At 38.1% G+C, this 13,378-nt stretch overlaps 1 protein-coding gene and 1 long non-coding RNA gene across 2 annotated transcripts; one reads left to right on the top strand and one right to left on the bottom strand.

Annotated features, from left to right (window-relative positions):
- Positions 1-8,291: 8,291 nt before the first annotated feature.
- Positions 8,292-9,979, bottom strand: LOC131623540 (uncharacterized). Its single transcript, XM_058894554.1, has 2 exons — positions 9,776-9,979; positions 8,292-9,653 (listed from the first exon to the last, which is right to left on the bottom strand). The coding sequence occupies exons 1-2, from the start codon at positions 9,899-9,901 to the stop codon at positions 8,406-8,408; spliced, it is 1,374 nt and encodes a 457-aa protein (XP_058750537.1). The 5' UTR covers positions 9,902-9,979; the 3' UTR covers positions 8,292-8,405.
- Positions 9,980-10,545: 566 nt separating this feature from the next.
- Positions 10,546-13,099, top strand: LOC131623533 (uncharacterized). The gene is made up of 3 exons (XR_009290250.1): positions 10,546-10,765; positions 11,070-11,435; positions 11,542-13,099. It is a non-coding gene; the product is annotated as an uncharacterized LOC131623533 (long non-coding RNA).
- The last annotated feature ends 279 nt before the right edge of the window (positions 13,100-13,378 follow it).

Genomic DNA, 13,378 nt, shown 5'->3' with positions numbered 1-13,378 from the left:
CTAATGAATTGAAGTACATATCAAGGGCTTTTCAAATTGTATTCAACCATCTTCAAATTCATTATGAGCTAAGAGATATGGTAGATCAAAGTTAGGGCATTTGAAGTGAAATTATGGGTCATGACCAAATTTGAACTTTGCAAACTTTGTACCAATGCCTATACCAATTGATGCATTCTTTTATATGATATATCAGAAGGGATTTAGAGGAATCAAATACATTATTGCATCATTTTTGGCCAAGTTGCAAGAATTCAATGCCATGAGATTAAGTAATCATTACAAAATGGAATATTGGTGAATCATCAAGGAATCTTCTCCTAAGCCAATTAGAGGCTTCTCTGCATCAGAAATAGTCCCTAAAGATCAGATTGAATCGAGGGCTAGGGCTTGGGATCAATAGGAATCAAATTGTCATCATTGCATTTTGGATATTTCTTTGAATTCCTTCATAGCCAAGAAACCAAATCAACCTCACTAAGCAAGCTCACTCTCTGCAAACATACTGAACTCTTTGCTTATAAATAAGAGAGCATACCTCAGTAATTAAACACACCAAAGCAACAGAATTCTTTCTTTCTCTCATCTTTCTTCATACTTAAGTTTTTCAAAGGTTCTTTGGCAAGAAGACTCGGATTCTTCAAACCAAAGCTCTTCCTTTGGAATTAAGTATTCAAACACATTAGGGGAGGTATTTAGAGGTGATCCAAACCTCTGAAACACTTCTGTACGTGGAGAATCATCATCTTCACCTCCCATTTGGAGCTGTTGCAGTTGGGGTCGAGCAAGAGGTTCTGGGCACTTTCAATCCAAGTTAAGCATCTCAACACCTTCCAGGAGGATCACTGAAGCTATTTGGATCGTTGCAACACACTTTGATCAGAGCCAGATCTCCATTTTTAAGGTAAGTTTCAAAAGCTTCAACCTCTATAATTCACGCATGATAAATCTAAAATGAAGTTGCCAGTTGGTTTCTGCACCTTCATAGATCATTAACCCTCAATGAATTGCATCAAATCATGCATATAGAGTATTTCATGTTTAATTTCAGTTTTAGGGTTCTTACTGTTCATGCTTGCGAATTTTAAGTTACACTGAGAATAACTGAAATTAAAGGATACCATCATGATCCTCGTCCAAAAACGAGCAAAATCCATCTTTACATCTTTGGATTTGGTTGAGAAACGAAGGAGATAGCAAATTCAAAAAAATTGAAGCTTGAGGTTGAAGATGAAGATGGTGGCGCCATTTTTTGAATTTCCCATAAACGAGTTTATTTTATTTTGAATGATAGGTGTGTCACTTACGAATTCATCGTAGTGTCCCAGTGGTTACAGCGCGCGTCCAAACTCTTGCCATGCCTTAGGTCTGGGGTTCGGTCCCCCCTCAGACCTTTTGTTTCATTTTATTTTTTGTCACTCATTTATGGACTTGTTTTGAAATATAATGACTTGGAGGTATTCACATAACAAGCTGCGCGCCTGGTCCAGATGGTAAGTGTTTTAGCTGAAAACCTAGAGGGCGTGGGTTCAAGCCCTTTAGGAGACAAAACCTATTTTTTTAGCTCTTTTCTCATTCAATTTCTTCACAACTTCAATTAATTAATTCACCTATCAAATTAATTCATTTTCACTTGATTTTTCACACATTTCTTATTTAATAAAATCACAAAAAATATATTATTTCAATATATTTTAATTAGGTTTAAAATCATATGTTTTAAAAATGTTTCAATACTTTAAAAAATATAGTTTTTATTTGATTTTCAAAACTTAACCTCTTGCACCTATTTTTATGATAAAACCCTAAATATTTAGGTTTTAATTAGGTGAAGGCTTTGCCTTTATTATAATTAAGTTGACTTTTGTCAATTTTCAAAAATGGTATTTACAAAATCTCCTTTCTGTTTTAAAAACATTCTTCTGGTATTTGAAGGGCACTATTCTCGGTGAAACTCTTCAGATACCTATGGACCTTTGTCCATCTTCACTTCTTCTGTTTTCAAAAACCCTTAACTGTTTATAATAAGTATTCAACTGTTATCAACAAAACAACAAAAATTGTTGTTGAGGCTTTGTACATACTTCTTTAAAGGCCTCCACTCCATCCAGGTTAGGCTTTATAGCTTTCAATTTACAGTATTTATTTAAATTACTGTCAAATATAAACTGTTTATATATTGTTTAGAACTACGTCTGAGTGTAAACCTTAGGACAGTTAAACTATATATATATATATATATATATATATATATATATATATATATATATATATATATAATAGGAATATGGCCTAGGATTGAGAATGTCTTCCCGGTGAAGGCTCTTTCCTAATTAGAGATCTTTAGTTCAAATCCTAAAGATGAATTATTCCCGGTGAAACATCTTGAAAAAAAAACCTTAGAACCCAAAATAGGACACATCCACCCAAAGAGGAATTATTCCCGGTGAAACCTCTTACCCATTTGCTTAGAGCCAAAATAAGTTCAAAACCACATAGCTTTCTCTTGTGCTACAACAAGGACCCTCGATGACCCTCGATTAGCCTCCTCTTGGGCTTTGTACAAGGACCCACAGGCTTCTTAAAAGCATTTCCAGCTTCCTCTTGAGCTTGTATACAAGGACCCATCAAGTTTCTTATAAACATAGGAACAGGTCTTTAGTTACCTTTTAGCCTATCCTGGTGAGTTTCTTCCACTTTAAACCAGACTTTAAACAAGCCAAGTTTGTCTCAATCTCATATTGAGTACACCTTTTGGAATGAGAGGCATGGACAGTCTCTGTCACCCTTATCTTCATCAATATCCCTTAGCAGAGTCTAGGATCCATATTTGCTTATCCTCAGCAAGAGTCAGCCTTAATCTTGGGTTTTAAACAAGAAGTCTCAATTAGTTAATCTTTCTGCCATCATCAAAAATCCCTGGAAAGGGTTAGCCTCCACACATTCCTTCATTTTAACAAAAATCCCTGGAAAGGGTTAGCCTCCACACATTCCTTCATTTTAACAAAAAACCCCTGGAAAGGGTTAGCCTCCACACATTCCTTCATTTTAACAAAAACCCCTAGAAAGGGTCAGCCTCCAAAATCACTCCTTTAAATCCAAAACCCCTGGAAAGGGCCAGCCTCCAAAAATTCATTCTTTCAAAAGATAATTTCCCCAGCTGAGTCAAAAACCCCTGGAAAGGGTTAGCCTCCAAAAAAATCAGTCTTTTAATAGATAAATCCTCCAATAGAGTAAAACTCCCCCAGTGAGTCCTTCATTTTTAAGTAGCCATAACCTTGGGCTTTGTACAAGGCAGATAAACTACATTTTCGGTGTCAAAGATTCCTAATCTCTAGGATCTTTTCCCCCATAGATTCCTCAATACTCAGTTTCTTTAAGAGTCCGCCACAACCTTGGGCTTTGTACAAGGCAGAAAATAATGTTTTCCCTAGCCAAAATAGCCACAACCTTGGGCTTTATACAAGGCATAAATTAATAACTTCCTCAGTTAAGAGTCAGCCACAACCTTGGTCTTTGTACAAGGCACAAAATAGAGTCATCCATAGTCTTCAAAAATTCAGTTTCCTTTGCAGTCAGCCACAACCTTGGGCTTTGTACAAGGCACAAAATAGAGTCATCCATAGTCTTCAAAAATTCAGTTTCCTCAGCAGTTAGCCACAACCTTGGGCTTCATACAAGGCACAAAATAGAGTCTCCCTAAGTAGAGTCAGCCACAATTCTGGACTTTGTACAGAACACCAAATAAAATCCACCAAATAAATACTCTCCAACTAGAGTCAGCCTCAATTTTGGGCTTTGTACATAACACAAATCCCTTGTAGTTAATCCCCAGTGGAGTTATCTCCCAGAGTCAATAAAAACAATCAAAAAGCCTCAAGCTTGGGCCTCATACAAGCCAGCTAAAAAATCAAATCTTTCAAACAATAGATAGACATAGCTTATCTCTATAAAGAGATCTTTCTCCTATCTCACCACATTCAAACAAACATTTCAACATTTCAATTTCAATTTCAAACATTCTCCCATTTAGGACTCTGAAAGGCATGCTCTGAGGCAAACAAACCCAGACTTGTACACTTTCCCTAATTTGGATGAGAATCCTTCTTTCATTTAAGAGAACGCGACTGACATACTTGCAAACATACAAGTAAGGTCCCTATCTTAATGAAATGAATTCAGCTTTTCTGTCACTTTAAAATGTTTGTGGTGGAATAGTAGAAATACCTCTCTATAAAGATGACTTCATGTCTCTTTACTGTAAATAGAGATTTAATTCAAGCTTCAACCTTGAGCTTCAAGCAAGGCACCCAAAAATATTTTAATTTCCCTAATTAGTTCCCCGAACTACATTAAGCTCTGACTTCCATTAGGGATATGTAGGCATGAGGTTCACAAGGAATCTCAGCGAGCTAATAAAATACCAAAAAATAGTCTGTCTGTCTGTCTTTCTTTTAAATCAATTTAATTCCTTCTCCTAACACAAAGGAGAAACTTTCCCAATCATTAGCAGTAAACACAATCACAATGACACAGAGAAGGTTCCCGTGGAGTACTACGGATATGTAGGGTGCTTAAACTCTTCCCTATGTATAACCGACCCCCCGAACTCCAGAATTTCTAGTCTAGGTGAATCCCCACACTTAGCAAACTCCTAGGGTTTATTTGAGATCTTTTTCCCCTCTCCTACTCGTTAGGATAATTAAAAAGTTCGTGTGATATCGTAGGAAGAACTGAAACAAAGATCATCCCGCCATGGGTGCTTCCTCCTTCCAAATTTCACGTGAAGGGTCTAGCATGCCGTCCTCCCAAGTGAAACGGGGAGGTAAAGAAAACGACACCACACCTATGCGAATTGAGGATTGGCAGGTGAAGAAGCTTCGTGGTAAGGAGATTGCTTTGGTGAAAGTGATATGGGATGGAGTGGCTGATGGCAATATCACGTGGGAACTCAAGGATAAGATGAGGGAATCGTATTCGGAGTTGTTCGTTTGAGGTGGTTTTCGAGGCCGAAAATATTTTAAGTGAGGGAGAGTTGTAACATCCTATTGTTATTATTTAATTATAATTATTTGATATTTGTGTGTTTTATTTAATTATTGTTTGAGTGATAATTATTTAATTATGTGCTAATGTATTAATTTAGCTAATTAGTAATTGGTAGAAATATAGTAAATTAACTAATGGGCCTAAATGAATTAGAAAGGATAGTTGGATGGGTTAAGCCCAATAACAATTAAGAGCTAATAGATAAATTTATGAGATAACCTAGATTTAAAAAAGAGAAAAGATAGAAAGAAGAGAAAGAGGCAAGAGAAGAACAAAGAGGGGATTTGTAGATTTTCATCAAGAGGGTGGATTTGAACTAGAGGTAAGGGTTAGAATCCAAGTTCTTATAGACAATATGACTGGGTAATGTGTTGGTTGTGTGAATCTCTTCATCTTTGCAATTTCATGAAAACCTAGAAATGTAGGATTTATGCTGATTTCTATGGATTTGTTTTGTATGATTAAACATGATTTTGATGATGAATGTTGTTTAATAATTATGAATACTAGTTTTATTTACTAGTTTTATTTGCTGGTTATTGATGAATGGAAGTGATTTTGAGTAGTGGGATGTGATTTTCGTAGTTCTGAGTTTGCTGGTTTTTTCTGCAAAATCGCATGTCCGCTAAGCGGCCCCTTTTTCCTTTATGCATGATTACTCTGAAATGTGTATGTTATAATTGGGGTTTAAATAGAGGTGTTACAACACACTTCCACCTCAATGTATCAAAAGATACATGAGTAACACAAAAGAACATAACACACGAAGAACTTGAGAGACTCCCAAAACAACAACCCTTATTGCACCCACGGTTTTCCTTGTGTGAATGCTTGGCAAACTAGGTTTCCCAAGTTCCTTTTTAGATACTTGCATAATGGGCTTGGACTTTAAATTGAATCCAATCTTCTCATATTTTTCAATCAAATCTTTCAAGTTTTAAAAATCAGTCAGGATGTTCTGGTGTAGGATGTCACAACATCTTTCAAAACACATAACAGCCAAACTCTTTTATGACACCAAAACAAGATGTTTCAACGTTTTGCTCTACATCAGTTAAGAACCATGTTTTAGTAAAATTATGTTAATTACAAAAACCATGGAACTAACATGAGGTCAGGGGAAAGGCGTCAAAGCCCGACCAGAAGTTCCAGCCTTGATGCCTTAGGCATTGAAAAGATCAAATAGCATCTGCAGCTTATCTATATGATCTGCAAAATACAATCACATATGTCCAAAAAAAACTACAGGATTATATCCTCGCCAAAAATATCTTTCCTATCTTCCCAACTAATCGCTCTCATGATGACATAAGTATCAATTAGCCTCTTCCTCACCTTGATAGGGGACACCTCACCCATATCAAACTCTTCCTTGTAAACAAGTCTTTGAAACCATGCATGCAGCTTTTCTTTCATAGCTTCCTCGTCAGGAGAAATGAGCTCGGGTTTAATAAGGTAGAAAAAGACATTCCAACAAAAATGAGATGAAGACCAATACTTGAGAAACGTGCAAATACAGAAGCTAGAAGACTCGACATATGAGTAAAAAAAGTGAGATAGACCTCTAGCATATGGGGCTTCACCAGCAAGAAACATTCTAGAAAATCACCTCATTCTCAAGGGAAATCTATGAACCAAAGATTGTCTGTATGGAAACTAATTAGCCCTTGATCGCGCTAATCGTCCTGATAAGTGCAAATCAGGTAAAATATATTGAAGAACAACATGAGCGGAGGATTCCAAGACTTATGTTTGGCGCAAATTTTAAATACCCTCATGAAAGCCCAAAGCTAGAAAGGAGCATCCTTCAAATACTTCAAGACAGACACTTCGAAGTCGAAGAAAGGAATTTGTAATCCTATCCTTGTGAATAGACACTCAAAGATTGGAACCGCACAGTCGTCAAAAGAATTGCATATCCTTTTCTCCGGGTCCACTAGAAGATTTTACCATTCTTAGGGGTCGCCAACCACAATGCTATCAACCTTAATTATTACCTTAGTATTCAGAATAGACGGGTTACCTACCACCTCAACTTCCACCCATCCATACTTCACTGCATCGGTCGGCTCCACTAATGTCACACCCTTTCTAGCCAGGTGGTCGACCTTAGAATGTTCGTCAGACGTGATTCAAGACACTTAGTTGCCCTATCCTAAAGGTCCAAGTGAGGCTTTACCTCACCGTCGTTAGATTCACGTTTATTGGTTCTCAAAAAAAGTTGAACGAAGTTGTCAAAATGTCCCCTTAACATGTATTTCCTCCTAATTCAAAGTGGGACGGGGCATGGAGACCTCCGTACGATTCCCCTATTCGCCTTCATCTGACAAGGGGGCTTCAAATGAGTTAAACAAATAAGATCTTTCCTCCAGAGAGTTCCCAGATGCCTTTTCTAAGTCATAATCGTCCGATAAGGATATTATTGCTAGTTTCGGTCGATCATGAACAAAAGGGAGATGAGAATCAGGGGATATTCTCATTCTCATGACATAAAAAGTATCATTAAGGGTACTATCATTCATCTTGACTAAAAAATTAGAAAGTGTTGAAGGTAACAACTTGAGTTAAGGAACGTACCTATTTATATGAGATTGATTAAGTAAATCAAATGGAGAAGAGAATAAATTATGATCATGGAACTGCAATCGTTCTAATTAACGCTCTCAGAAAGAAAGAGACAAAGGTGTTTGATAATGAAGTAAAGGTAAATAGGTTTGAGTGTCAAAGATTGAAAAAAAATTCAAAATGCTTAACTCATCGTACTTACAGACGAAAGCAACTGAACGTCTTATATTTGAGAAGCAGAGTTGTTAGAGAAGCAGAGTTGTTAGGAGATCAACAGCTGAATTTCCCCATGAAAAAACACACAAACTCAAATGCACTATAAACGGTATCATACCCACACGTATCAGGTCAGATAACATAAAGTAATAAATTTGTGTGGTAGAAAATTTATAAAATTAATTAATAATTAAAACTAATTTATTTTTTATGATAAAAAGTTATTAAAATGAACGTTTTTATGGTAGGGGTGTCATCATGTTGTCTACGACACACGAAATAATCAGATAACATTGAGTCACACAAACATAACACATTAGAGAGAAAGTCAACAGGATTCTTGTTCTTATCAAATATACTAAAATCTAGTTTGGTCCCTGTAACAAACCTAATAAGAAGCACAGCTGTTACATTTTTTTCTGTACTTCATAGAATATGCTGGCTAGGACTAGAACATCTCATAATTTAAACCAATACATATTTTATTTTGAATTAATAAACATACAAAGTTAAGATACATACATACACCATATCATAGTATTTATACTAATTATTTAGACCCTTAATTCTTCTTTTCAATAACCCCTACTCTTATCATAACCTTTATTCTCACCATAGCCCTTACCCTGATCATAACCATTACTCTTGCCATTACTCTTGCCATAACCCTTCCTCTTCAATTCAAGATCATACTCATCTAAAACAGCACCAACACCACCACCACGATCATTATCATCATCATCATCCTTCCCAACAACCGTCTCCTTAATCTTCTGCGTCGCATCCTTAGCCGTCTCCCACGCCCCTTGCGCCGTCCGCTTCGCCATCTCTCCTGCACTCTTCAGAACCTCAGTCGCCGCCCCAGCAACCTCCCCCGTCGTCTCCGCCGTTTTCTCAGCCCCTTCCTTTGTCATCTCCGCCGTTTTCTTAGCCCCTTCCTTTGTCTTATCAGCCACATAACCAGCTGCTTCCTTGGTTTTATCCGTTGCACCATAAGCATAATCTCTAGCAGTCTCTCCAGCACTCTCTGCTGCTCCCTTGGTTCTTTCCTTAGCATCGTAAGCATAATCTTTTACCTTCTCTCCAGCACTTTGCGCTGCTTCCTTGGTTTTATCTTTTGCACCATAAGCATAATCTCTAGCAGTCTCTCCAGCATTTTGTGCTGCTTCCTTAGTTTTTTCCTTAGCACCATAAGCATAATCTCTAGCAGTCTCTCCAGCATTTTGTGCTGCTTCCTTGGTTTTTTCCTTAGCATCATAAGCATAATCTTTTACCTTCTCTCCAGCACTTTCAGCATTCTCTGCAGCCCTATTTGCAGCATCCTTTGTACTCTCTTTAGCATCATAAGCATAATCTTTTACCTTCTCTCCAGCACTGTCAACATTCTCTGCAGCCCAATTTGCAGCATCCTTTGTCCTCTCTTTTGTATCATAAGCATAATCTCTAGCAGTCTCTCCAGCATTTTGTGCTGCTTGCTTGGTTTTTTCCTTAGCATCATAAGCATAATCTTTCACCTTCTCTCCAGCACTTTCAGCATTCTCTGCAGCCCTATTTGCAGCATCCTTTGTCCTCTCTTTCGCATCAAAAGCATAGTCTCTTGCTTTCTCTCCAGCATTCGCTGCAGCCCTATTTGCAGCCTCTCTTGTCCTCTCTTTCTCATCACGTACATATTGTTTGACATCCTCTGAATCTACGTCATCGTCGTAGCTTAACGTTTTTCTTTCTCTGTCTGCTATTTCATCTGCATCCTGTCTTGCCTTTGAATTAGAATTATAAGCCCAATCCATTGAAGTGTTTCTCTTTCCATCTGCTGCATTTCTCCACTGAAAACAAACAATATCAAACAAAAAAATGTCATGTAGTAATACTATTACAAATGAAAATGTGACTCTTGAGATTATTTAAAATCCTATGTTACTGTGTCTGTCTGTGACCACTGTCTTACATCGGATTGGTGAGAAGCAGAAGCGACAAAGACTCTGGAGGACTTAGGAAGAGATAGTGAAGGGACATTAGGAAAAGACTTTGAGAAACGGAAGATAGCGTTTCTGGTGATGAACATTGCTGCCATGTTAATGTTTTTTCTTCGAATTTGATTATGTTTAATCAATGTGTGTGTGTGTGTGTTTTTTTTTTCTGTTATGGTGAAATGAAACTTTATCTGTTTATAAAGTGAACGGTTTGTCACCGTTTTTCGAAGACCGTATGTTGGAGGTAAAAGGTGGCAAACATGTTGGGTTGCCACGAGTAAATGTTGTGCCACGTTTTGCTTGGAAATTTGCCACGTGCTTCATTGGTATAGATTGTTTATTTGTGATGATGTGAAATGAAACGACTGGATTCTTGTCTCATGTAATTCTAACTTATCTTGTGATGATATATTATTAGAGACCAATGAAAATTTCCAATTGTATACCATCTTCGCATTATTATTTGTGTGGGATGGATTCGGATGTCTCTCTTTTCTTTGTTGCATAGAGGAAAAAGCAAAGAAATAGAAGATTACATCTTGATGATAAATATTCCTACTATGTAAGAATATAAATAGAGAATTTCTTTTTACATCAATATGTTTAAATACTATTAAATTTTGGATGTGTATCTTTGAAGACATATTTTTCTTTTAAAAAATTAATTTCGGATATGCATATTTGAAGACATTTTTTTTAAAAAAAAAATTATTTGGATATGCATATTCGAAATAACCTTATTTTTTTTAAAAGGGTGTCATTGGAGATACATTTTCGAAAACTGTTGCGTTTTTTACAAAATCTAAACAGACATTCCTTCACTTTTATTCTCTTAAAAACAACTTTTTTCAAACAAACTCCTCTGTGCCGAGTTGCATTCAAAAGATTCTTGCTCTACAACTCGTTCCAAGCATTAATAAGCATTCAAAGCCTCATTCAACATCAACTCAAAGCTTCAACAAATCGTAAGTTTTCATAACTTTGAACTCTAATTTGGAAATGTTATTAGGGCTGTTAAAATTAGAAAAAAATAGTATGGTGTAGTTATTGTAGGTCAATGATTGTGTTTAGTTGGTAAAAATTGGATTTTGATTGAGTTAGGGCAAGAAATGGTGGTATGCCAAAAATGGTTGTTCGCATGTGTTTTCGGAAGTGCATTTCCGAAATCACCTCTGACCAATTTCGGAGATGCACTTCCGAAATATGGTCTGAAATTTTTTTTATTATTTTCAAATTTGTTTCAAATTCTTTCCGATTGCACTTTTTCAGGAAAATAGCATGCAACCAGGCACCGGTCGCTCGACTTAGATAGGATAGGGAGACATAGACAGCCTCATCTTGTCGCGAGAGAGCTGCACAGCAAGCAGTGACTCGGGGACGGGATCGAGTCAGAGTACCAGTCCAAATGGATGACGCGCTTGCAGGATCTTCATCTGCATCGAGAAGTCGATTGTCTCGGGCGTCTTCCTCTCGTGAGGAGGAGGTACGTGAGAATGAGGAGGAGGAGGTACCCGATGTTCACCCTGAGTACGGCGAGGATGACGCGGAGAAGGAGGGCTACCCAGGAGGGCCTGCTGACACATATGTGTTGATTTACTATCATGACCATGTCGCTCGACGAGTTTGGGAGGCGAGGTTGTTTTTTATTGTACTTTATAATTTAAGTGTTTTTTATTTATGTTTTTATTGCACTTTCTTATAACGGTTTAACTAACATCGTTTTTTGTTTTTGTTGTGACAGGAACGGACGACCATAAAATTCGTGAATCATGCGCGGAAAATATTTGATATGTTTAAACCACATGCTCAGTGGTTTAATGACGTTGTAGCTGAGAGCGAGCTTGGCGGGATATGCATGACCAGATATAGTACCATCAGCCACGACATGCAGGGGGCATTTGCTGAAAGGTGGCACAAGGAGACTTCGCCTTTCCACCTTTTGTTGGGGAGTTGACGATCACCCTACATGACGTGGCATGTCTTCTCCACCTGCCGATCAGAGGGAGGTTACTAGACCATTCTCGGATATAGAGGGTTGAGACCATAGAGTGGATGGTGGATTATCTGGGTATGGACCCAAATATGGTAGATTATGAGTGCAGAGCGACGAGTGGGGCGCATATCCGGTTCTCTAGCTTGAAAGAGATTTATGAGAACCACTTGGTGGCGGCAGTGAGGTCCGAGGAGGAGGGTGACGGGATTTTGTTGAGTATCACCGTCGTTGTGCTTTGCGGTGTTGGTTCATGTTTTTGGTAGGCACTGCACTCTTTGTGGACAAAAGTGCAACCTACGTGGACATGACTTATCTCTGGTATTTTATTCATCTCACTACAGTTCACGAGTGGAACTGGGGGCCGCCATTTTGGTATACCTATACCAGAAGCTGAATGATGCCTCCAACTAGAGGACCAGACAGTTGACTGGATTTTGCACACTCCTTACGGTACATTTCTATTTAATTATGTCACATTTAATTATATCATATTTCTATTTAACATATTATCATATTTGGGTTTCGGGGTTGGATCATCTCTTATTTCCACCGCATCCACGGCTACGATCTTGATCCCGCTTACATTGATGTCATGCCCAGTGCTACACGATATGTCCTCTAGAGGGGAAATCAGAAAGTGGGGTCATATCATGTATACCTCAATCGTACTGCTCACGATGACATCCAATGAACGCCCTTCGTTGATTAAGCTAATGTTGTCTCATTCAACCGCATCGCATTGTATTTTGGATGGTTGGCATGTGGGGCCAACACCATGTTAGGTATCTGCCGGAGCGGTGCATGAGACGGTTTTGACGTGTGCAGATGATACCGAGGTCTCCGTTTGAGGTTGCTCTAGACAGTGTTACCTGCCGGGAGCTCACTACTATCTTTGAGGATTGGGCGCATCATCTAGTCCCAAAGGAGTATCAGCGTACGCGGGCCACCCAGAGTTGGCACTGTGTAGATGGGTATATGACATGGTTCTATCAGGTGTCACATCCTAACATGACACCCGATGCTCCTGGGCGTCCACCTAGGTCAACACATGAGGAGCTCTTGGAGAACCAGTAGGCCAAGGATGACCATGTCACTGATCTCTTGTCGATTTGTCAGCGGATACACTCGATAGGGCAGGAGGCATTATAGAGAGGGATCATTGAGCAATGCGGTTGCCAAAGTGCAGAGGATGGTCGGTGAGGCGTCCAGTGCGGTGGGGTATAGGAGGTAGAGGCGGCTGCAGGTAGTTCGTATTAGGTATACTCAGTAGTAGCTGCCTATTTATGTTTTATTTCTGACTTTTTATTCGGTGTTGTAATATTTTTACATTGAGCACTTATCCGAACAACTACTTCCATATTATAGTATCGATTTTTTTAATCTACTTTACGTATTTGTTATTTCTGTTACATTTTATCAAATAGTAGGAGGTTTTAATTTTATTTCTACTTTATTGTTGTTTTGGAAAAAAAATAAATCATTGAAAATCTGCATATTTCGGATATGAATCTCCGAAACAGCTTGGTGAATTCGGATTTGCATATCCGAAATCATTGAAATCTAATTATGGATGATTTCGGAGATG

The sequence above is a fragment of the Vicia villosa genome, linkage group LG1 (assembly GCF_029867415.1).
Source record: "Vicia villosa cultivar HV-30 ecotype Madison, WI linkage group LG1, Vvil1.0, whole genome shotgun sequence".
NCBI lineage: Eukaryota > Viridiplantae > Streptophyta > Magnoliopsida > Fabales > Fabaceae > Vicia > Vicia villosa.
Note: the sequence above shows the minus strand (reverse complement) of the source record. Positions and strands in the feature narration are given on the sequence as shown.